General features: G+C 45.8%; 6 protein-coding genes across 6 annotated transcripts; 3 read left to right on the top strand and 3 right to left on the bottom strand.

Moving 5' to 3' along the window:
* The first annotated feature begins 40 nt into the window (after positions 1-40).
* On the top strand, positions 41-2978 carry C8R40DRAFT_662616 (major facilitator superfamily domain-containing protein). Its single transcript, XM_046235811.1, has 13 exons — positions 41-754; positions 808-904; positions 962-1056; positions 1119-1197; positions 1253-1373; positions 1429-1483; positions 1543-1622; positions 1681-1733; positions 1798-1830; positions 1883-2008; positions 2067-2144; positions 2220-2272; positions 2328-2978. Exons 1-13 carry the CDS (start codon positions 255-257, stop codon positions 2728-2730), a joined length of 1773 nt encoding a protein of 590 aa, XP_046081141.1. The 5' UTR covers positions 41-254; the 3' UTR covers positions 2731-2978.
* Positions 2979-6804: 3826 nt separating this feature from the next.
* C8R40DRAFT_1175955 (uncharacterized protein) lies at positions 6805-7658 on the top strand (the record flags this gene model as incomplete). The annotated part of the gene is made up of 3 exons (XM_046232420.1): positions 6805-6897; positions 6950-7208; positions 7267-7658. The coding sequence occupies 3 exons, from the start codon at positions 6805-6807 to the stop codon at positions 7656-7658; spliced, it is 744 nt and encodes a 247-aa protein (XP_046081140.1).
* Positions 7659-9077: 1419 nt separating this feature from the next.
* C8R40DRAFT_1175954 (uncharacterized protein) lies at positions 9078-10155 on the bottom strand (the record flags this gene model as incomplete). The annotated part of the gene is made up of 2 exons (XM_046232419.1): positions 9078-9964; positions 10023-10155. The coding sequence occupies 2 exons, from the start codon at positions 10153-10155 to the stop codon at positions 9078-9080; spliced, it is 1020 nt and encodes a 339-aa protein (XP_046081139.1).
* A 1530-nt stretch (positions 10156-11685) lies between these two features.
* On the bottom strand, positions 11686-12839 carry C8R40DRAFT_1127814 (uncharacterized protein). Its single transcript, XM_046229073.1, has 5 exons — positions 12700-12839; positions 12126-12649; positions 11948-12052; positions 11832-11893; positions 11686-11776 (listed from the first exon to the last, which is right to left on the bottom strand). The coding sequence occupies exons 1-2, from the start codon at positions 12766-12768 to the stop codon at positions 12146-12148; spliced, it is 573 nt and encodes a 190-aa protein (XP_046081138.1). The 5' UTR covers positions 12769-12839; the 3' UTR covers positions 11686-11776; positions 11832-11893; positions 11948-12052; positions 12126-12145.
* Positions 12840-17620: 4781 nt separating this feature from the next.
* On the top strand, positions 17621-19068 carry C8R40DRAFT_1127796 (uncharacterized protein). The gene is made up of 6 exons (XM_046229072.1): positions 17621-18074; positions 18151-18272; positions 18331-18343; positions 18394-18438; positions 18506-18719; positions 18775-19068. The coding sequence occupies exons 1-6, from the start codon at positions 17793-17795 to the stop codon at positions 18858-18860; spliced, it is 762 nt and encodes a 253-aa protein (XP_046081137.1). The 5' UTR covers positions 17621-17792; the 3' UTR covers positions 18861-19068.
* Positions 19069-21039: 1971 nt separating this feature from the next.
* On the bottom strand, positions 21040-22294 carry C8R40DRAFT_1057715 (uncharacterized protein; the record flags this gene model as incomplete). Its single annotated transcript, XM_046225167.1, has 4 exons — positions 21040-21108; positions 21164-21669; positions 21724-22113; positions 22168-22294. 4 exons carry the CDS (start codon positions 22292-22294, stop codon positions 21040-21042), a joined length of 1092 nt encoding a protein of 363 aa, XP_046081136.1.
* Between the last annotated feature and the right edge of the window lie 1263 nt (positions 22295-23557).

Here is a 23557-nt window from a genome sequence, read left to right as displayed (position 1 = left end):
GCGGTCGAATTTCCGATCTCCCTCTCAACAATATTAATAAACATCGACACAGTCAAGACACAGTCTTTAGAATCAACACAACCTGACCAAAGGCGAATTTATACTTTTCTATCATAAATTCACTGTAATATTACCAATACCGTCTGAATACCGTGCTGGTTGTAAGTAGGAGTCATTTCATCTCGAGTCATCAGCGTTCGGTTACTTTCCGATTTCCACATTGTATACCTTCCTTCCTATCTTCCATTGCAATCATGTCTCAGAATTCAATAACGACTTCGATACAACCGACAGAATTCGTTGAAGTGCCTAATGCCAATGTTGTTTCACAACCAAAAGAACCTCAACTAACGGACCAGACCAGATTACTTCCTCCACGTCAAATTATTATCGTCCTCTTCGCTCTCTCCCTATGTAACCTTGTCACAACTTTGGACCAAGTTATCATCTCCGCCTCTCTTTCCACCGTCGCATCGGCATTCAACGCTGGCTCGGTTTCAGCCTGGATCCCCGCTGCGTATTTGATGACTTCGACAGCCTTCCAACCTTTGTACGGCCGTCTTTCTGATATTTTTGGTCGAAAGGCTGCTATTATCTTGGCAATGGGGATATATATATTTGGCAATTTAATCGCAGGATTTTCGAAGTCTATGATCCAGATAATAGTCTTCCGCGCGATCGCGGGTGCAGGAGATGGAGGTGCAACTAGTATGGTTCAGATAGTGGTCTCCGATATCGTCTCATTGCGGGATCGGTATGTGAAATCCTTGCTGGTCAAGATTGTTTGCTCACCGGATTTCACTCTAGAGGAAAGTTCATAGGATATGCCGGAGCTGTGACTGCTGCTGGGTATACAGTTGGCCCCATCATAGGTGGTGCTCTCGCTCAGCACGTCAGTTGGCGTGTAAGTAGAGATCTTTGCCTTAGGCTACATGTATGGCTCAATGTTTTCTTGTTATAGTGGGCTTTCTGGATCACTCTTCCAGTGGCGTTGTTCGCAAGCATAGCTATATTATTTCTATTGCCTCTGAAGCCCGTACAAGGAGACATGCGCAGGTATGTACATAAGTTGTCGTCATATTTCTTAGATGAATTGACCTTTGCAATTTTTCCTTTAGCAAATTACTCATGATTGACTACGTAGGCGTATTCTTAACTCTTGCGGCCTGTACGATGATCATGCTTCCATTGGTCTGGGTAAGGAGACTTTCCTTCAATCAATCCCAATGACTATGCTCATTACTGTCCTCAGGGCGGTGTTACCTTCCCTTGGAATTCAGCTGTTGTCCTAGGGCCTTTAATTGCCGGGATAGTCGCAGTTGGCATGTTTTGTTTATGGGAATCCAAAGCAGCGAGGCTCCCGCTCGTTCCGAGTATATCTTAATCCTTTGGTGAATGGATTATGGGTTCTCATTGTTCTTTGTTCAGTGTATATCTTCAGGCACATGACAGTCGTCGGCGTATATATCTGCATGTTTGTCAAGTACGTTTACTTCTTCGCTGCTCCAACATCTTTATAACTTAGGTGTTCTTTTGACATAGCGGATTTGTATACTTTTCTATGCTATTCTACCTCCCCCAATTTTTTCAAGTCATCTTAGGTTATTCACCCACTCGTTCTGGTATGTTTTAGTATTGTCCTTGCCAGCCTTTACCTCCATTTGCTCTTTAATTGTCCAGGTACATTCATCATCCCATTCCTCGTACCGGGAATTTTCTCCGGAATAGGCGCGGTAAGTAAATTCAAACACTGTCACCTCTGAAAGTAGCTTCTCATCATCATACCAAATGGTTCAGGGATTATGGGTCAGCCGTACAGGAAAATATCGAGTGCGTTCATTTCGAACCCTCGTCAAAGAAGCTCATCAATGTGTCTTATTAGTTCATGATTTACCTTGGCTTCGGAACATTTGCTATTGCGTGTGGTTGTATAACCATGTTTACTGCCCAGACGAGTCGAGTTGTCATGGTTGTTCTCATGGTTATTGCAGGTCTTGGTGTAGGGGCGGTACGCATACCCATTACTGAATTTTGTTTGCGCTAACTTCGACTCATATAAATATCAGACAATGCAAACAACAACTGTTGCTGCTCAAGCTAGTGTTGAGAGGAAGGACATGGCTGTGGTTTCTGCAGTTAGGAATGCATGTATCGTGTTTTTTATGCCATTCTCAGAGGCCCTCAGTCAATGCTAATTATTGTTCCTTTCTATCTATCAGTTCCTAAGGATGCTTGGTGGTGCACTCGCTCTGCCTTCCTCCGCTGCTCTACTGTGAATACCTTTCTCGAGTCATATCTCCACGTAAGTAAACCTCATCGATATACAGGAATAACGCAATGCGTGCATCTATGGAGCCCTTTTCCCTCTCTTCCGATACTATATCGTCCATAATAAACAACCCGTCCTTACTCAAGCAATCCTCCTATCTCGCGCAATTCGGAATCTCGACCTCCCAAGCTGATTATATCCTCGTTGAAGGATACAACAAGGGTTTCAAAAATATCTTCATCCTCAATGCTGCGTTAACCACTCTCGCGTTTGTGGCTAGCGTTGTTCTGATTGGACATAAGGAGCTTTTGAGGGGAGATGAGGAACAGTTGAAGAAGGAAGCGAAGGAGGCACTGAGGGAGAGGGCGGGGAAGGACGCAGTAGGTATAGTAGAAGATCAATCTCTCAAGATTGGTGCTCAGCCAGAGGATATTGAGATGGGCTCTATGGCTTCACCATAGAGATGATACATAGGTATTTAGAGTGACAAGGGTGTTTAAATCGACAAGTTGAATTGTGTTTGAAGGATGGCTAGATTTCACTAAGTCATGTCTTCGACTAAGGATGGCATGGCACTTTCCTGGTCCTCTTAGTGGTTACATTGATCGTGGCCACTACTGGCTTGTAGGAATAGCACAAGCCCAGTGCCGGCCATTCGTCGCCCAAAAGTGTCATCCGCTTAGTTCCGGCCCAAACATCGCCGATGGCACCGGTATAATAAAGAGCCGAGCCCTTTTTTTTCTTTCCCTACAGTCATCTCGTCCAACATTTTCCATAGTTGTTATGGTCAAACTTTGGTTCTTTTTCTCAAAAGTTTTGCTGCTGGACGAGTAGAGGAAATAGGCCGGAGCTGGGCATGTCGTCTTGTCGTTTTACGCCTACTGACTGGGTGGCTAATCAGCTCTGGGTACACTTTTTTTTGTGTATGGCGTCGTACTACTTGTGCTTCCTAAATAACTTTTTTTCTTTGCTGAAATGGTCTTCATCTGGCTTGTGCATTGAAATTTTACTTGTGGACCCGATGTTCTTTGAGGTGCTTGTTGGAGGTGTAAGTGGCGGTGGTCGAAGATAGACGCGAAGACAACTGAAACAAGCAAACAATTGTACGTGTTCTGCTTACATTTTGGACCTAAGTCTTATCGAAATATCCAGTGGCTTCGATCTGAACCATGTTACCAATCCCTGTACTTCTTGCCATGTTTTCTTCGACTCGTTGCAGGGCACTGGGGTGAAGCACTATTTGCCCTTCCCACTCTCACTTTCAACAGACCAAAATCTATATATATATATCATGCGTCAAGGCTCCCCAGACTATCGGGGGTGGTTCTCTCTTCTTGAGCGTGTTGCAACGAAGAAGCGGACGGACAATAGATGCTTGTCCAACTTCGTTCAAGAATGTCTTTCGCAGAGTGGAGTTGTATTAGTGTCATCCCTGTCTGACGATGAGTTGACCTTTTCTTTCGGAGGTTTGGGATTCTTCGATTTGATCATACATAGATTACACGGTGCTGTCGTAGAGTATATTGCCCCTTGAATTCATGGCATTGAGTGGGACCTTTCTTGGTTAACGAAGATGTTTCTCTTGTATAGGGCTTATCAGGTCATTCCTTGGTATGATGGTCTATCCGTTTACCACCGACCCACCAGAATTTAAGATATAGTGAAGAGTACAAGGTATTATGACTGGGTTGGAGTCGACGCTCAGTGCTTTGGGCGTGAATGGTGAATATGAGTATACACGGACAAGAACCCTGTGTTCCTATCTTGGCCCATGGCAACCAGTGAGCACTGATTTCTCATTGTATACTACCCGCTTCTGCGTTGTTGATCCTGGAGCTTCTAGTCCAAGCTATTCATAAGGTAGGTTTCTACAACATGAAAATCGGAGTATCCGTTCCATGTCTCTTTGGGATATACAACTGTATACTTAATGTCAGTCATCCACTTCTTAGTTTGTTGCCGTTTGGTTTCACAACTTTTTCTACAAATATTAAAGTAATATCAGGAATCGAGCTTCCTGTGGTGCCATCTTATAGAAGGATGGTAGGCGATGGTGCACTTCTTTCACAATATGAGTGTGAGCAACTCTGAGCATTCTGAGCAGACACAATCGATAGAGATGTAGGGATCGGGGGGTAAGAACGCTGCAGCGGAGTCTAGAATTTTTTTAAAGTGTACAGTACAGACCTTGACCTCTGTGGTGAAGAGTCATAGTGATGTGGACGTACGACCCTGGAAATTCGCATGTCAGGAAGTGTGGCTTGAATATTGTTGAATCACCGTTGGTTAAAATGGTCAGTCGAGGATCCAATAAAATGCTCACCGTATCGATTTCCATCACGGTTTTCAACGCGTTCTCTGAGAGATCAGATATCGTGGATAAGGAGTTAGCTGCGGCACCCATCAACATAGCAAAACGAGGCTCCGGACAAGCTTTAGTAGGTGTAGCTGGAGCAACTAAAAATTATGCGCACCAGATCACAAAATCAATTCGTCCAAACGTTTCAACGGCTCGCTCAACTGCGCCCTTCAGCTGTTCCTACGTTGGCCTGCGCGGGGATGCAGCTACTTCCCGTAGCTTGACAGACTTCATTCGCAGCTTGTTGGAGACGGTCGCCACTGCGGAAATAAAATAGAAAACAAAAAAAAAAACTTCTCATTTTGGAGTGATTCAGTGATACTACTTTCGACCGACAATGACTGCTTTTCCTCCATGCCACATCTGTATCCACGAAGATACTGTCAATTTAATATCAGCAGCACAAGAACCAAAAAAAAATTTACAGCCTGGATGATTGCCGCTCTGTCAATGCCCCAGCCCCACCGGTGAAAAACAACACCTTTCCTTTGAATAGGTCATTCTTGAAAACAGCCGTCATGTCTACAATTGGATCAGATTGGGGGGTAAGACTTAAGTACATGGTTGAAGGGGGAAGGAAGCGAATATAGCTCACTACCCGCCGCCTTTTCAAGTAATATAATGTACCAAATAACATTCGACACTAATCAGATCATTCGCCTACGGCTGACCAGAGCCTGGGACCTGAAGGGCTCAGACTACTTGCAACGAAATATCTGAAGATGATTTTACAGCTTGTGTCACAATCAGTCACTGCTGTGCAACTTGTGCGAATGCTTACCCGACCACGACAGGTAGCGCTGTCATCAGCGATATCAGAATACTACAGTGAGATTGTGGCGGTCATTGTGGGCATTCGACAACGTGGACTCGCGCGTTTTACCATGATGTTGTTGGGGAGAGAGAATTAGATGAGAATGGAAGCACGGTGTAGTCCAGGTATATTGTGAAGAACATCTTCCTCTCGTGATTGACGCCAACTTGAAACAAATTGCAATAACGAATAATTTAGCATCCAAGATTAGACATTCTAGCACAAGCCACTCCTTCCTTTCATCAGTTTCATTAAACGATGATGTTCTCTTCGCTTTGTATGCCAGAAACAGTTGAGGAAGCAGACGTCTAGGAATTTGAAATCACAAGCCACTGTCCCAGTACAACGAGGATGCAGATACGTAGGAGTTGCGTGACGACCGGAGATATAGATTTGGGACACGCCAAAGACGGACATTCGGACATGTTAGATTTTGGAGGGGCTCCCGGGAATTTGGAAACCAGGTCAACTAGTTTTAGTTGTTGTTGTTTCCGAAGATAATATCTAGAGGTAAAGTTCCCAATTGTTCTTTCTCACCCAAGTAGTGGAGAGGAATAGGTAAGAGTCCGTTTGGAATAAGACTTACTGAGGAACAAACAGGTAACCGGAAAAGAAAAAAGGTGATGACTGGAAGCAAGTACAAGGTGCCTTGGGGCACATGGAGCACAGAAAGGGGAAGAAAACCAGGCATTCACTTCCCCGATCAGATGGATGAAAGATCTTCAAGTTAATGAAACCAAGATGTGCAATTGTGTTTTGAAACTCGAGAAAGCTAAGGGAACGAGAGGAGAGGGACAAGCAGGCTTGGTCATGACTACAGAGATAGCCCTTCGGAACTGAGATCAGGTATATCAGGAGTGTAAATCGCGATTGGGGAACTGCGGCACAGAGGGAAGTCATCCTTGCATTGGCCGCGGCCTGTGATATGATAAGCCGACTTCGTATTACATAGAATACACCGGGAAACCCCATATGGAAAACATCTCCGAGCCTCAGTCGACTTGTCTTCTAATTGCTTGAGTGCCTTATGCAATGAACAGGATATGATATGCAAAGTGACTGCGTTGAAATACAACATAACGTATATGACATATCCGGTCTACCAAAAGAAGTGAATGTAGCGTGTGATGAGTTTAAAAGGAAGAGGAATCGAGAGCAATTGCGCTTGCCTTTTTCTATACAGACTACCCCCACTACTCGCGCCCGTGAAATCGACCATCGCTTGGTCTCAATCTGTGACGTTGCTTTGGTTCGTTGTGCAGTTGTATACACTGCTAAGATACAGGTAAGGACTCGATGGACAATTGCTCATAGACAAAAACCCACTCGATTAGCAGATTCTCAAATCAAGTCTTCTGCATGATGCATTTGAACACTATCCGTGATTACTCTTCGCCGTACCATCAACGCCATCGCCCACTCGTTAGGCGATATACTTTGAGTGATTCGGAGTTGGTAAGTTCTACCCAGCCTTGGGCGGAACACGAATCTGACAAGGAGATACCAGAGTCTGCCGTCTGTACGTTTGAACAGACCAGAGTCCTTCACACCATCTTTGCCCTCATCACCGTATGTCCATCGTGCGTCAGGACACGTCATCACCACTGCACCGCCGTTTATACCATTTCGGACATACACTGGAACACCACCACCGTTCGCGCCGCCTGCGCTGCACTACTCGATCTCGCCATACGCTCCTATACCTCTTCCCTCCCAAAGCAGCGTTGGTGAGCCTTTTTCTCTGCATCCACTATTACAGACATCCAGTAAGCACATCCTCAAACCCATCTCATACCTACAGCAGCGCCTCAACCTCTACCGCAGTTTCGACGACCGTTCTTGATCTTGATTTGTCGTCGTCGCCGGACGCTATACACTCAACTTTGATGATAGCAGCGATGGCGGGGATATTTGATCCAGCTACGCAGCCACCTCTTCCATCAATGACCATCACGCATCCGTTGTTGCCATGGTTTATCACCGTGCATCGCTCGGTATCAGAACATGTCACGGTATTGGATGTACTGCATACGATTTGCACGGATTTGAACAAAAGGGTGGAAAGAAGGAGAAGCCAACGGCACGAGCGAAACGGGGATGGATTGGATGCTTGGGAAGGAAGACAAAGGATCGAGTTTCTCCAAGGAAGGTACAGATTCCGTGGATTGAGAGGAATTCAGAGTGGGGAGGACGTTTGGGAGCTAGTGACTGAGTGAGAATCATTGACAATTGAAAGACTAATGTATCATAAGATTGCTAAACATACTGTGAAAAGCTGTTTCCTCCGCCATGCATTCATACAGCTTTCAGCTATGCGGTAAAATTTTGCCTCTTCATTTGGCATTCGCTGATTTTAGCCCATCTTCCGTCGATTTCTCGAAAGCGTGCTAGACCTAAGCGCTAAGATATTGGATGGACAGGTTCATGATGGCTGATTGATTTCGACCTGAAATTTAGTTGTTCGATGTAGAATTCAGTTTGGCTGAAACGGCATAACAGTGGATTTCAAACCTCAATTGAGCGGTGTTGGTTGTGGTTAAAGCTATGTAGTAAGTCGTGGGTTGCCGGTCCGGTCCGTTTTTTCTCGCAATGTTTTCAAATTGACCGCGAGCATCATCTTACAAGGCTGGGGGCATTCCCCTTGTCCCAGTCGAAGAACGCATACCTGAGTCATCGGAAGAGCCCGTTCAGCGATTCCTGAGCATGGTCTTATTCCAGCGTCAAAGATGCATCAAACTACACACCTTCATTATCTTTTCCGACTTGATTTCATCAAGAACGAATAATACCCGATACCCGCCACCGTTGATAACACCCTCCTAAAGCTGCGCTCCTTGTTCACTGAAGGCTTTGGTGGTCGGATTTGCGGTTGTACTTTCCACGGTTGGCGAGGCGTGTTGAACCTCATTTGCGCGCGCGCATACTTCATTGATTGAATCCAGAATAGTGTACTTATTGACCATAACACTTCCCGGCAGGATTGAGAAGCGGCAACCAGGTAGCAATATTCAGCTGTTTTATGACCGGAATGAGATTAGATGAAGCTTCAACGCCACGTATAAGTTGCATGCAAGTCTGGTTGAATTAAAAGTATTTTGTTTCTGACAGAGCCTTTATTTCAGCGACGGGTGAATCAAACTGTGCAAAATACATCAGCTCCCCAAGTCTAGGCTTTGCAAATCCTGCCCAGTTGTTGCTAATTACTAATGTCCGCTTCAAGAAGATAATACTGTATACTTATGAGCGGTGCAAAGTTTCCTAACCATTCCTTAGAGGTGTGCAGCAACAGCCTGTACATATATACTATAATGCTGATAATGATTGGTTATAGCCTGTATTGAAATCTCGCCATCTCCAATTGTGCATTTCCCCATTTGACACGCAAATCTTTGAGAAGATATAATCTGATTGCTCATGCTGAACACTCTACGAACCTCTCCCTACTCTCGCACGCAGACATTTCTTGTCGGTCTGAATATACATATGTAGATTGGATCTGGATTGGATAATGAAATGTACTTTTTTGCGATACTAATGTGCAACCCGCTGCGATTTAAAATAAATACTTGATTCCTAAACATATGTGACCGAAAGAAAAATAATTCCGGAGAACCCCGTCAAAGAAAATAGGACGTTCAATTCTTCCCTGCCACAGGTTTAGCATGTTTGGTGCGAGGTTTAATTTTCTTCCGCTTTAATGACAAAGGTCGATCCTTGCCTCGAAGCCTGGCATAAACGCCACATGCGTTACAGAGCTGAGCACCCGCCTTACTCCTTCGCCAAACCGAAGTATGCCGAGTACGACAGTGGGTGCACTGAGGTCCCGGGTGCTCAGAATCCTGGTCGGACATGTCCGACTTGTCATCTTCAGGTTCAGCATCAGCATCAATGAGCTCCTGCGGCCGAAGTTTGTTCCGCTGCTGTAGATAGAGACCGCACGCATTGCAGAGGGTTCGGAGGGTCGAGGGCTCACGCCTCCACAAGGGCGTCGAGGTGGCGTGACAATGGTAGCAAATTTTAGAAGACGCTTTGGAGTTGGGCCTCCGACCTAGTTTGGGAGCACCGTCAATGACGGGAGAAGGAGATGGCGAGGATGAGGATATCGTCGATACAGTAGATAGGGGTGAACAGGATCCGTGTAGCGTATAGTGGTGGTTTAGATATATATTGGGTTTAGTTTCAGAAGGATCGATGCTGGGCATGGCCACGCCGTTCCCCGATGGAATAGATGATCTGGGAAGGCGTGTCTCTGGCCAATACGGTGAAATTTGAGGAGTGGACCACATATTTACTTCGACTTTGAAAGTAGGTTGATGTCGAAGATCCGTAGATTCCGTACTTCGTAAAGATGTATTGTACGAATCAATAGTACGAGGGAGGGACGAGAACTCCATATGATCAACAGAGTTGTTTGACCAAGTGCGCGAAGACGGGTACCTCTGTCGTGAGACATAGTCTGGTGGGATATGGTCCAGAGAAGTATCGGGAGGAGATGAGTAGGAAGAGGACTCGGAGGCAGAAGCTATTGACACAACTCGTCAGTAACAATTCTATATCACAATACTATGATAGATACACACTATAGCCCCAATAATCAGAGGACGAGGTGGATGAAGATGAGTAGCGCCTTGGTGCATAAACGTGCTCAATATATTCGAGCTGGCTTTCTTCAAGCGCGAAAACGGTATCTGGTTGACGCGAATGTCCTTGCATACTGAGGTTGACGATTTGCGATGGGAGAAGTTGAAAAGAAAGATGGAGGCGTTATGAGGTGTTATGAGGTGTGAAAGGGTATTATTGAAGGGGCTAATGAATCGCTTAAATGCGGAAAAACGCACTTGAACGCGATAGATCTGGGACGTATTTGAATACCGAAATCATGATTATATCCATCTGATGGGAACAACCTATACCGACGCGTTTCAAAGTTTTGGAATTCACGAGAATTCACGCCGGTCCAGATAAGCCGTTTTGAGATGCGCTGATTATCCATTTTAGATGGGTCTTTTTCTAGCAGGGGCCTAGCAAGGGCGTACCGTCTGACTGCATATCGTGGCGCCTGGATTGAAATTTCAATCATTGCTGGTCATGAGGTTCTATGAAGGGAGGAACAGGAGGGAACAGGCTGGGATAGCTGGTGCGGTATTATGCGCCATAGCCGACGGAAGGAAGTGTGGAGAAAGCAGGATTATCCAAATTCGGAACCGCTCCACCAATTTCGGGTACAATACAACATTGATATGTAATGGCCTTGGGCCTGGGGGCTCCTGAGGGATTGTGTAGCCTTAGAGGATTGTCCAAGACGGTCTGAAAATATGTGCCAGAAAGGAGGTTGTGGCTAGAGATTTGACGAAGGGATTCAAATATTTCAAAGAATTCGAAGGTCAGTACCGAAATTCGAGGAACCATGAGGTTGGCGTTGACGAATCATATTAAAGCCTCTACGCAACAAATCAACAACCTAGAATATATAGGGTGATACTGTACATGGGCTAGGCCAATTGGACAGAGCTGGAGAGAGTTGCTTTCAGGCTTTGCCAGGGCTTTGCTACTGGTTCATAGTCCGACTTGGGGGGCCCTGGCCAAACGAGCAGGGACGACGGAACGTGAACGGATCCATGACGCACATCATATGACGCGAAAGATATATTTGGTACGTACCCATTCCCGCTGACGAACTTTAGCCAATGGTACAACAGACTTTGTAAGACAAACTTAGTAAGAGCGCAGCCAGGAGAATAGGTAATCCTGAAACCCCCTGCATACCAGGTGAAACGGAAATGCAAACGGGAAAAGGCATGAATGTGAGAGTCGTGAGGGTACGCACTGGAGAAACGAATTCATGAGGGATAGAAGGGTGAAGGGGGAGAACAGATGGTGGTGGTGGAGGCCACATAAGAGAACAATGAGGAACCGTATAAAGTGGATGATTAGGAGAGCAGCAGAGGAAGAAAATGACGGCCCTAGGAGGATTTGATCATCGATTGACTTCGACCAAATCGACGCTCAAAACCAGACTACTAGTAATAGTATGAAACGCCCTACGTCGACGGTATGACACCCTGACATTGACTTAAATCTCAAAAGAGAAAGATAATCTGGCCTGTTAGATATTCCGAACCCCCAACCTCAATATCTCGCTCTATATTTCCTAGTTTTGCAAGAGCGAGGGGGGGTACGAGAGTGGAAAAAAGTGAGGAATACTTGAAGAAAGGTAGGAGGGAAAGATTACGGTAAACTCACTTTGAACACACGTGTACAGCATACCAGTGTATCTATGATAACCTCAAATTACTTGCCCAAGAGCCTGATCACTGTTCAAATTTTCACAACTGTGCGCCAGATACGACCTGAACGTTTGAATTGTTGTTAACTGGGTGGTCGGATAGGACCCCACGGATTCCGTGGTTCATGGAAGTGAACTCGTCTTGTTCGTATGCGGTCCCAAGAAGTAGGTGTTGGATAGCTTACTAAGGAGGTAAAGTAGAATGACACCCCAAGGAAGTAGATCGATACCATATACCAATTTGAGTCTCGACTGAGTAGTACCTTGGCTACAAAGCAGTTCATGTGTTTCTACTCGACAACTTGAATCACATCAACTTCTGAGGCAAGAACCTCGACAAAGTCATCCCACTGAGAATATTAAACTAACTCGCCTTGCCGTCGACTTTAATACACAGATAGGCGGAAGACCACACCATCATTGCCTATTTCCTCCTCTGCCTCCTCCTTCAGTCTGTGGGGCAGGATATTCGTAAATTTGACGCCCATCTGGTCCGCCCAGATTGATATGACCTGATCCGTCCTTTTTGATTTTTGCCCAACAGTAGCCGCTGTGTTCACTAATACACTCTCCCATCGTGAATGTGAAAGAAAAGTCCGTATCCGCGCTGTCGTAAGGAAAATCATTCTTTGGGAATACATTGGCCGGCCCAAGACCTTTGGCCTGTGCGAAGCTGTCTATGAGCATTGACGCACGTTGCACGATTCGGTTTGGAACATTGAACCGGTATTGCAGAGGATCCGAATTCCGTTGGGCGGTTAGAGCGCCATTGCGATACGTAGGTGCTACCTCGTCCCTCGCATCTCTGAATCTGATCCCGACCTTGAGGATTTGCGGATTGGCATCCGCTCGGGCACTGAATTCTAAAGCCCGGGTCACATAGGGCTCGAGGCTCATATCCAAGCTGGTACTATGGTCAACCTAGATATACAATTAACGACTTTCTCTGAATACGTGATGCGGTCGCTCACATTTGGCAGAGGCGCAGCATGCGCAATCGAAGCGAGCGCAAACGTAGCGAAAACAAAACTGAAGTGCATATTTTGGTGATGCGAATAAATCGAAGGGTTGAGTAGAGAATGTCGAAATCCGTCTGAAGTGGTGGGGGACTGCCAGCAGTCAATAAATATCCTTGGGTCCTCTCTAGCCTATTTTAATAGCAACGTCAAGGCAATCGACGATCGATCATAACCCGACGGTAAGATACGAATTTCAAGTCGGAAAGGGGACCGCAAAAAAAAGCGGGAAGTACATCTTTTTCTACATGGCTTACTCAGTGAATAGAGACATACCTTAATGGAAGTTCAACTAGCATGGCACGTCACCAACCCCCCTAGAAGCATATAAAGTTTGAGTAACTCTTGGGACTAACTTGAGAAAACGGGATTTTCCAATTGTCAGAGTGAAACCGGTTGATATTACAAATAAGCAACTGACGCTGCGTCCTTTGATAGCTTGGGATGAAACATGCTCTTTGTCGTTAATGCCCAAATTCCGCTGTCTAGGACATACTTCGTCGTAAATATTGACCTGCTTGATGACGCGCCTAGTATCCTCGAGAGGCCAACGCAGGTAGTGCTGGTAATTTGGCGCATTCAATTTCGGGTCGGGAAGCAAGACGCAGAATAACCGGGCTTTGTCATCCCTGCCAAAACTGGAGAGGAGTCCGTGAATATAGATTTAGAGAAGATATAGTATATGAGGATACAGGAGCAAGGGAGGGTAGAGTATAAAACTGAAACGAAAAAGAATAAGCCCCATCCGTCTTCAATTCTTGAGCATTTGATTGCAGCTCTCAACCAACACCCACAAGTGGCTCTGTCCCGTCCAACCGACGAACGCGGAATCTATCTTGCGCTTGAAACTTCACGACGAAACAGGTTCGTACCTTTGGTCACTAAAGATTAGAAGATAAGTCAAGTGAAGGCAAAGCAAACTCAAAGACGAACCTCTTTCTTGAGGGTGGCTGGAAAAATAATCTTTCTGGCCGAATTATGGCTTCTGCTTCGGAGCGTCGCCCGAATCAGCACCAATAACCACCTTGGCAGTACAAGTGCCTCCATAGATCTCTAAACCTCCAAATGAATTGCCACCGTAGATACGTTGTCCAAACCTGGGATTGTTGGCGGAACTTGAGCTCGAGTACTGTCTCCATCTCATCGAGGAAGATCGCTCCCCAATCTGGACGGACGTAGGCCGTGTTGGCTGCGGAGAGGGGATAGACGTGGTTCAGGTTAACGCATAGGCGGATTCGGGCGGCGATGGTTGGGAAGATATTTGAGGGCTTCGTGTAGATGGGCGGCGGTTGGTAGAAGTTGTTGTGCAATACTCGGTGTGGGTAATGGGAAAGAAACCTTGATAGGTTGGCGAGTATTGGGTGAAGATATACATACCGTTCAGGCGATTCCGGAGGGAAAATGGGTTGTTGGTCTGCGGAAGGTGCACGAGGAACCGTAATCACCGGGAAGGGGGCGTTGATCTGTGATGGACCAACAGCGGGGCAGCACTTGGTCCAAGCATTACCAAGAACAGCGGATTACCTCCTGTTTGCTCTTCGAGTACCGGTGGAGGGGGAATGACCCCATCCATAGCTATCTCATTTACTTCTGCACAACGAAGCATTGCAGGCAGGTGTCTATCCTCTGAGGAACATATCTGGAGGCAGCCTGCGTAGACGGTATCTCACCATTGACTCGTTCAACAAGGACAGAAAACGGGACTAGCCTAACGTCGCCCAGACGTACACGGTCTCTGGCGACGTCCTGAGGCTGGATTTCAGACAACGTTTGCTTCCTGCCGCGAGCTCGAGAGGAACACTTTGTCCAGGCTGTTGTATGCTTCTGAATTGAATGGGCCACGAGGGGGTTCGGGGAGCGGGTTCCCGGAAGAAGACCATAATGGACGGTCAAAAGCAGATTGACGGGTAGAGTCTACGGGAGGCGGAGGAGGTATAATTTGATGATATAGAGGTTCAGAGCGTCGTTGTCGATGCTATAAAACGGAGGGTAGATGTACGGAACAACAGAAGGTACTACGACTGGCGGAGGGGGTTCGTCTTCTTCATCGTCATCTGGAGGTGGAATGGTAGGGCGATATGGGGTTTGCGCACGACCTTTTGGAGGAACAGGAATTTGCGGCTCTGCAGGAAAGTTGGCGAGTCTGTTACCGGAATAAACAGGTTGTTGCGCTGAGTGGCCGCGCGTTATTTGGCTACAGTATGGACAGGCATAGACATAACGGGTCTATTACTAGTTGATACCGCTTGAGGTACATAAGCTGGAATTATTCAAACAAATTACTAATATCAGTCTTTGGAAGAGAGAGGAAGTTAGAAATCAAACAGCTGAAAGATATCGGTGTCGCATCCGCAAAGCGTTCAGGTCCCTGGGCTGCAAGACAGCATGATAGGTCGAAGGAGTGCGGAGATTTTGATGCAAGCGGGTATTTGAAATGATTATTTCTGAGTGATAATACAAGATAAAACAACTACGCATTGGCGCGCGCCTTCCATTCCTCCTTGGATTATGATCGATGAGTGGCAAGACGATGGTGAGAAGAGAAGATATTTGACGCCTTATTGACGCCCAGGTCTGTTCAATCAATTCACTCGTTTGACTTCAATAATGTTCATGGACTGCTCATGGGATATCATATACATCAAGATAGACTCGAATTTCCATCAGCTACATAATGAAAGGCAAGCACAGTATTTGGTGGTATTCAGAAATCCGAGGTCCAAATCCGGTATCAACATTTTCGAAAGAATTTCAACGTGTTAGATCTGTTAGCATCCCTTACTAGGCGCAGTGTACTACAAACCCAACGATCATAGATTCATACATAGTTTATTCTCTCCCGACGGCGAATTCGCACCATTCTCTTCCTCTTCGTCGCCGATCCCCCCTTGCACACCAGTTTTTGGTATGCATTTATCTGGCATGCTAGAGAGAATTATCATTAATCCAGCCGATTGTTATCAAGGTCGGTCCAGCTTACTTCCGGAGATTGTTACATCCTCAATACCAATACTGTCGTGATATTTGCACGAAGAATCCACTTTGTAACCACAGTTATTTGGGCAATTGCACGCATTGACTGAAAGATGATTCGAGTGTATGAGTGTTGGCAATGTTGAACAGAGACCACAACTCACGCGCAGAGTTCGCAACAGCACTCGCTTTACCAGCCATGAGTAAAATGGCAGCGCTCAGAGAGGTGAGGACGGCGAGGAAACGCATGATGGAAAATGTCCAAAGCAGAGTTTCAGAGGAAGACGAAGAAATGGGAAGGACAACAGACCAGCTGCTTCTGATGAGTTGAGGGAAAAGAGGAACAGTCCTGAGGGCATTTCCTTTTATACACAGTCAAGCGAGTTTAATCCTGTTTATTTAATCCTTCTTCAAGTTCTTGTTTTCTGGCTGATGTTTCCGACGGAGGCAATATAGGTGGGTGCGTCGGCAGCGTGCATAACCTGATCGGGGTACAAGTGGTGGCTCAGATCGCAAAACATCCCCATTCCCGTCGCATTGAACATTGATCGTGCTGAGGTTGACCGAACCATGCAGAGTTCACTATCCGCCCCACACTGTCCTTTCTCAGAGGACAAAGCCGAAGCACTATCTATATTGCTCTTCCCGGATCGAATGCCCTTTGCGGCGAGAGAGTAAAAAAAGTGTAAAGACATGGAAGATATTGAAAAGAGTCAGACGTAGAGAGATGATTGTAAGCCTTCTGCAGGGCGGGATCCCACAAAGAAGTCACAAAGAGCATGTCTAAAACATTGACCGGATGGCAAAGTAGACCGCTTCAAATATCTGAGGAAGTGACGAGGGAAGCTAATCCAACAGAGTACGCAATTCCACCAACTATTCTTTTGTGAATTATTGCTGAGTAAAAACAGACAATGATCAGCGGCCGAAATAGTAAGGTTAATTGTGATGATATAGAAAAAGGACGAACGACTCGGTCGTGGCGAAGGTGAAAACTGCCCCATCCGTATCGTTGACGCCACATTTTATAGATTACCGCGCAGGCTGGCTTCTGGATCCAGCCGGGGTCAGAATCCCAAAACCATGAGCCGATTGCGGGGGAGTAGAACACGGAGAGAGTTAGTTCCGGCTCACTCTTTGGCGAAGGAGCCAGCGAAGAGGATTTCGAACTTGACTAGTCTGTGTATTTGGACGGCGTGAAAAGCTTGATCCCTGAGAGAAAATGAGTGGTTACAAGTGCTGCAATTTGCAGATGAAAGGGCCTCTACACAGATCGAAAAATCTGTATCCCATTTTGCCGTAGAGATTCCTGAAAGACCTCAGTAAGATTTTGTGAGGAGTATTTTTGTATAAAATTTCGGCCTCTTTGGAAACGTTCTCAAGAAATAGACTGATATCATCGATTGCAGGCCACTACGATGGAGCTTGCAAAGTGCGACCTATCGCGGAAGGGAATAAAGACATCTAAGTAACGTTCCGGGAGCTATCAGCTGCTATCAGAAAGAGTGTACCCAGATCTGACTGAGCAGTGAGAACGCAATGCTTCGACCCTTTGGCAGAGCCCAGTTAACCTCGTTATTATGTAGGGTCAGTGGAGTAAAACACGAGGAGTCGAAACACAAAAGCGTGACAGGAAATCTTCAACTATAAATAAAGGCAATGACTTCGCTAAGTACAGCTTTGACTCGTTGGAGACTGTCACCCCTAAGTGTCTAAGCATCCCTTTGCAGCTCCGTGCTTCCTCCTCTTCCAGCCGTAACTGTTTCTCGCTCTACATAATCCTGTTACCGCCGTGGGGTTGGAGAGAGTCTGATGCTATGCAGAGCATCATATCTCATCATATGTTCTTGTTAGATAAAATCGTCCAGCATTTTATCCTTTTAGAAGTATGACAAATCGAGAGTAATGTGTCTTTGATGCAGTTCCGTCGGCTCTGCACTCTTATAAATTATAACTACAATTTCCAAGGGCCAGGTTCTTCCTTACTCTCCCTTCTAAATCTCAGTGTCCAGAGCTGGTCTCCGGTTTCCTTTTCTTGCTCGATTTCTCCTTAAAAATTGCACTCTTGAGTCTTAATGTTGGCGACTATCACCCTTTCGTCTTTCATTCTCTTTTCAACGATCTTGTCACTCATTGCCAATGCGAGTGCCATACCAGTCGATAACACCCGAATCTATGGACGTAATCTTACCACCCTTGACTCAAACGATACACAAGCTGGTATCCTTCGTCGCGATGCCAGTCATACCACAACTGCATTAACTGCTTACGTTCAACACCTTCAACTGGTTGTCAAACCAAAACTAACACTCGACAAGGACACCGTTATACTGGGCTACATGACATATGTCAAGCAAGTAAGTCTTTACAGTCGGACCCGACAAATGTTTCAAAGCAGAATACTTACGTACATCCTTTGCCATCCTTTGCCAGAGAAATGCAGATGAATATAACAAGAAGAGAACCCTTACGACCATTCCGGTCGTGAGCCCCACTGTTTATCCGCTTGGGCAAGGCGCATATTTAGAACCTATAATGTTGATGTCCCCTACAAAGTGCGCTGATATCTCATCTCTAAAAACTTCACTTGTGCTAAATATCACTTTTTCGAAGTGACTTTGATAAGGTTCACAAATTCCAGTCAATTTTGTTCATTCGTTCAATTATCTATTGCAGTGTGTGGTGCTTGTTCGCAAAGAGCCATTGAGGAAGGTATCCAAAGTAAGCACGTTTCTGCTTTCCCCCCAACAACAGCACTCAGTCACCATCTATCCATCTGCTTGCACAGTTGTTTGTTTTAAAGCAGCATGCCCGTGCATCCTACATCCCACTCCTTCTCAATATCTACCAAATGAAGGCCCCTATCCTTTTCTATCAGACGCCTGGATACATGAAGGCAGTGATTCCTTTTGAATACCTCGAGAAGTCTCCGCAGGACAAGGAAGGGACCATATTTTCGGACGAGAATCCACTTGGGATCGTTACTGTTTGTGGTCCGGCAGGTAAGTAGGTTTTGTCGTCTTAAGTCAAATCTGTACTTGAACTATGTACTCATAGCATGGGAGGTAAAAGCGCCGCAGATGAGCTGGCACAATATGGGCGTAACTGAATGGCCGCTAGGTCTTGAAACAGTTTTCTTATGATTGGACTGGGTAGAATAGGATAATACAAATCAGTCAAGATAATAGATTATAGTGTTGTGCTAGTCACGAAGCACAGATCGGATCAGAAACAATGGTCAGAATGCCTCGTCTACCTGCCGTTTCATTCGAGCGAACAAGGTGATGATATCGCGGACCGTCGTTGAAAAACGACTGTTTGAGCTGAATGGTTCCGCCGTAGCTCAATGAGACCTGCATCAGTCGTGAAACTCACTGAAGATTCCTTAGTTCTTAGCCTTAGCCTATGGGCAATTAGCCAGGTTCATCGAACTTATTCATATTGCAAAACATGAGGCTGCATTGGAATATTTATCGGTACTGCAAGGATGTAAGCAGTCGATGATCTGTTAAAACAAACGTTAAGGAAGCACAATTCGATCCCTATGTACGATATCCTCTTCACGGCATTGAACATTTACTAAACAATATCCTACACCTTCGCTTTACTTGATTCCGTTCCAAAAGGAAGAAGAGTCTGAGGAATCGTTTCCAACATCTGCCCGCGAGTTAAACCAGGGGCGTTCGAGTAAGTCCGTGGCTGACGAAAACCGGTCGATGAAGCGTTTGGGATCGAAAATTGAACGAGGGATAAAAGCTGTGGTCCATTGTTCAAGATGGGGTAGTAGGAGAAGTAAAGTACTTGCGTTTCGAGAAGGGAGACGAATGGATGAAACGAATGTTGTACGTCGCTTCGAAACGATTTTTCTGACTGCATGTTTCTGAACCCTCCTCCGCTTCCTATGGATTCAGCTGTGTCGCTGGAGAAATCCGGATATGACAGCAAATCGCAGGAGTCGATGATGTCGATGACGCACTGTTGTCAGATTGATATATGCCAATGCTCATCGAGATGAAAGGAGAATTGAGACAAGAAGAAGCTGGAGAGATTCTCCGAGCATGGATTCAATAACTCTTGACGATTCGGGATTCGACCGCAAAAGGTTGCAAGGAACTTTCTTCACCGCGAGGATCTCAGACACTCTCCACTTGGCACTAACACATCTCGTTTCAACAATTTTAAGAAGCCCAGTACGTCGATACAGTTGAAACGTCAGTCCAACCGCCGGCTACCACCAGGGTTGATGACGACCACCACATTGAGATAGGCCTCCTTTCGGGAGTAGGTCTGCAATGGCATATCTCGAGTGAGGATGACCGAAGGCCATGTAATATCGCCCGGTAGTCTGTAATTTTCGAGATTATAGGTCATGAAGTCGGTCGAATGAATGATGAGCAGAAGATTTCGAATGTAGGCGCAGATGGCTTGAGGAAGTTTGTTCAAGGAGAGCTGTGTAGAGCCACAATGAAGGTGTCAATAGTGGAGATGCGAGATGACGTTGAAATCTGGATTCATGAAAGCTATCTAGGAGGATAAAATGAGCTATATAGATGGAACATTTTGTGGAAGTACACGTACCTATTCACCGCGAACACTACAGGCTTCCATCCAACGAATAGAGCTGCAACTCGAGCGATTCGGCAATGAGACTGACGCATTTTTCGGTCCTGGCATGACCCGCGTTTTGTAAGTAAACTCCATGAGTCGCAGCGGAGCTACATCCTGCGACTCGAACTAGCTGACAGACATCAAGAGCCTGTGTAATTTGCTCGACAAAGACAGTGGCGGAGGCAGGATCCCGAGATCTGAAACATCGCAACAAAACGAAGATGGCTTGATGAGGTGACCAGGGGACGAATCGTGATAGAGTTGAGAAGGTAGGCAGATGTGATGAGCGTTCTAGAGACTGAAAAGGAACTTTGATCTTGGGAATTGACGAGACCACTGGGTAGGAATCTCTGCCGAGTCTACTAGCTAAATTCAATTAGAGGAATATGACTTTAACTGCGAAAGCTGTTGTCGTACCAGCGGGTAATGTATACACTCCGACATGAGTTAACAATGTTCTTAGTTTCAAGATTCCTGCGCCGAGGTCGCCAATCGTAAATGCCTTCCTTGCATCTCCCTCAATTCTACTATGTAATCTTCATCCTTCGTTTATTGCCCGTAAATACTGGAAGATAGGGCTGTATCTGATTCTGAAGAACTGCTTCCACCCCTATACCGGGGAGTCCCCCCGGGGTTCCTCCAAAAGACTTTCAGTAGATCGCGTCTTCGATCTGAATCTCATTCCCCGAGTCTTGGACTAGATAGTGTTTGGTACTACGTATAACTTGAGTTAAAAATATCCTTGAAGGTTGACATCGTCTTATCCGGCTCATCCCAATGCATCTAACACCAACATCAGAAATTTTTGCCTTGTAATATGTACTGTAAAATAACTCACAAAATGATTACAGCCTTCCATAAGCTTGAATCGCACAAATCTTCCACTTTCTCCCTGTCCAGCCTTTCGATCGTCTTCTTGTACTAACCAATACGCCGGCCAAATGAACGGATAGGACCTGTCTCCAGACACATGCCATACTGTCATATTCTTCAATGCCAGACTTGACCTGAGCTTCTCATCGAAACAGGCTTTGAGATACCACTCCCTGAGCGGTTCTTGTAATACATGCGAGAAATGCATGTCTTGAGGCAGAGGAGTGACGATTTCCGTTCGTTCTTCATCAGTTAACGTGTACATGGACGGTATGCGTGATGGAGACGGAGCGACTGTAGATAGAATACCAGCCTGATCGCGCGCGGAGATGGTTTCTTTGTCATAGTCGTAGTAGCAAGTAATAAGGTGGATAAAAAGAGAAGCACGAGCTGAAGCTGGAATTAAAGGATCGTGAGTTGGGGCCCAGAAATCTTTAGGTAGATTGAGGCCGATGGTGATGACTGCTGGTTCTGATGTCTGAGGAGTTGGTGATATGCCTGACCTCAAAGAAAATATAGCAGTACCTAAGAGAATATGTGCACGCAGGTGTGCATTTAGCCTCTTCCGTGTCTCATCTGAAATTGAATCCGAATCGACGTTTGCGATAGCAGCGAGCGTGAATGCGATCCCTAATGACCACCCAAGAAGCGCGGTGCCACCTACTCGACGGCCTTCAAAATTGCTAATTGGCGGAAGGTCAAACCGTTGTATAACTTGATCAATAAAATGTAGTATCTCTATCCCTCTTTGTTCAAAGAATTGGCGTTTGTCTTCATCTGAATGTACTTGTTCATTTGTAATTACGGACTTTTCATACGGATTGTAGGGTGTCGAACCAGCATATCCTCGACGATTGAGAGCCATGATGCGGATGTTGTATTCTTTACTGCGAGATACTAGACGTTTGAACACGGCTTTCATCAAAACCATGTCAATACTAGAAGGCGAAACATATGGGAGGTACACACCATTACTGAACGAGTTCCCATGGACCAGGATTATTGTTTCATACGACTCCGAGGGAGAACCGCTGTCGATAAATGAAAGCACAGTGTTCGAAGCCTGATCCACAGTGATCTCCCCTGTTGTGAGCATGTTAGCTCAAGATGTAATCTCTGACAATGGCTAGTAACAAAATCTGAGACCCCTGGACGTCGATGACTGATATATGATTATATGTCGGATGGGAGACAAAGAAGAGCCAAAATTCTGCTCCACGGAATTATTGAAAATAAACTGATATATCATGTGACTGGCGATATGCCAGGTGGCAGGTGTGATACAAAATGTGATAACGATTTCGAGATTCAGAACTAGGAAAGGCCCTCGTACGCGTACCGAGGTACTGACCTTGCCTGGATTGCCTGACTTGCCAAAACTATGCACTTTCAACAAGTACTACACCCATAGCACAAGCCTGAGGAACAGAATGAATTTGACAAACCATTCTTTCTTACGGCGTGATAACGGAAGATACATACTTCTCAGCTTACAGTGGCAGATCGAAAAACTAGCTCCGGTGAAGGAGTCCCTGTTATCTAAATCACACACAGCGCAAAATTGACAAACAGAAACTTATGCCTAGATTTTTAACGAGACCTATAGCGCATACCATTGCGTTCAGCACGTCTGTGATTGATTCTCGAGATGTCTTTAAACGTTCTGAGAACATCATTGTGGTGGCCAGTTCAGGATCGTTTGTCGCTTCCGGTGCGGCCATGCCAGTGAACGCTGCCGAAGTTATCTTTCATAGTATAAACTTCGAGCTATCATGAATTTCAGGGCTCCCAACTTTTCATCTTTTCATTCCCATCCCTCTCTTCAAGTTGTCTGGTAGTTCCATCACCACAGAAGATTCCGGCTTTCACCTCTTTAGTTGGTCCGATAATCCCTCATCGTTTAGTGTTATAGAGCGTTGGGGGCATCTCCTAACGCTGCCCACCGCGCACTTGCTGCTGGACTCATCAGACAAAGTTTCCTAAAGCTGGTTCCTACGACCAAAAGCCATCAGTTCATCACCCAAAACGTCGACCGACTATCTGTAAGGGCGGTGGTGGATCTTACCAACGAATCTCTGCTGAATTGCTCGAGGTATGCTTCCAGAAATGCTGAATTGGACTCGGTAATTGAAAAGCATGGTTGATTTTTCGATGTCCAATGCACGAGCTGCGGGCATTGCGAAGAAGAATTATCACACCCCCACATGTCCTGCGCTTGGTGGAGCTGAGGAATAGTATAATTCCAGTTCTCAAGCATGGTCATAAGCCTTCATAAGCCCCAATGTTTCCGGTGCTGCGGCAGCATGGGCATGCTGATGATTCTGCCTTGCCGATACGGTACAAGTGCTGAGTCACTGTA

This window comes from Lentinula edodes, assembly GCF_021015755.1.
Source record: "Lentinula edodes strain Le(Bin) 0899 ss11 chromosome Unknown C8R40scaffold_48, whole genome shotgun sequence".
In the NCBI taxonomy this organism is placed as follows: domain Eukaryota; kingdom Fungi; phylum Basidiomycota; class Agaricomycetes; order Agaricales; family Omphalotaceae; genus Lentinula; species Lentinula edodes.
Note: the sequence above shows the minus strand (reverse complement) of the source record. Positions and strands in the feature narration are given on the sequence as shown.

Bases quoted from the DNA above. Each gene is read 5' to 3' on its own strand.
- C8R40DRAFT_662616 (XM_046235811.1), top strand. From the start codon at position 255: ATGTCTCAGAATTCAATAACGACTTCGATACAACCGACAGAATTCGTT. The intron at 2,009-2,066 runs GTACGCATACCC...TATAAATATCAG, and splicing joins CAGGTCTTGGTGTAGGGGCG to ACAATGCAAACAACAACTGT. The intron at 2,145-2,219 runs GCATGTATCGTG...TCTATCTATCAG, and splicing joins TGGTTTCTGCAGTTAGGAAT to TTCCTAAGGATGCTTGGTGG.
- C8R40DRAFT_1127814 (XM_046229073.1), bottom strand. From the start codon at position 12,768: ATGCACTTCAGTTTTGTTTTCGCTACGTTTGCGCTCGCTTCGATTGCG. The intron at 12,650-12,699 runs GTGAGCGACCGC...TTGTATATCTAG, and splicing joins ATGCTGCGCCTCTGCCAAAT to GTTGACCATAGTACCAGCTT.
- C8R40DRAFT_1127796 (XM_046229072.1), top strand. From the start codon at position 17,793: ATGTTGGCGACTATCACCCTTTCGTCTTTCATTCTCTTTTCAACGATC. The intron at 18,439-18,505 runs GTAAGCACGTTT...CTGCTTGCACAG, and splicing joins CATTGAGGAAGGTATCCAAA to TTGTTTGTTTTAAAGCAGCA. The intron at 18,720-18,774 runs GTAAGTAGGTTT...ATGTACTCATAG, and splicing joins TACTGTTTGTGGTCCGGCAG to CATGGGAGGTAAAAGCGCCG.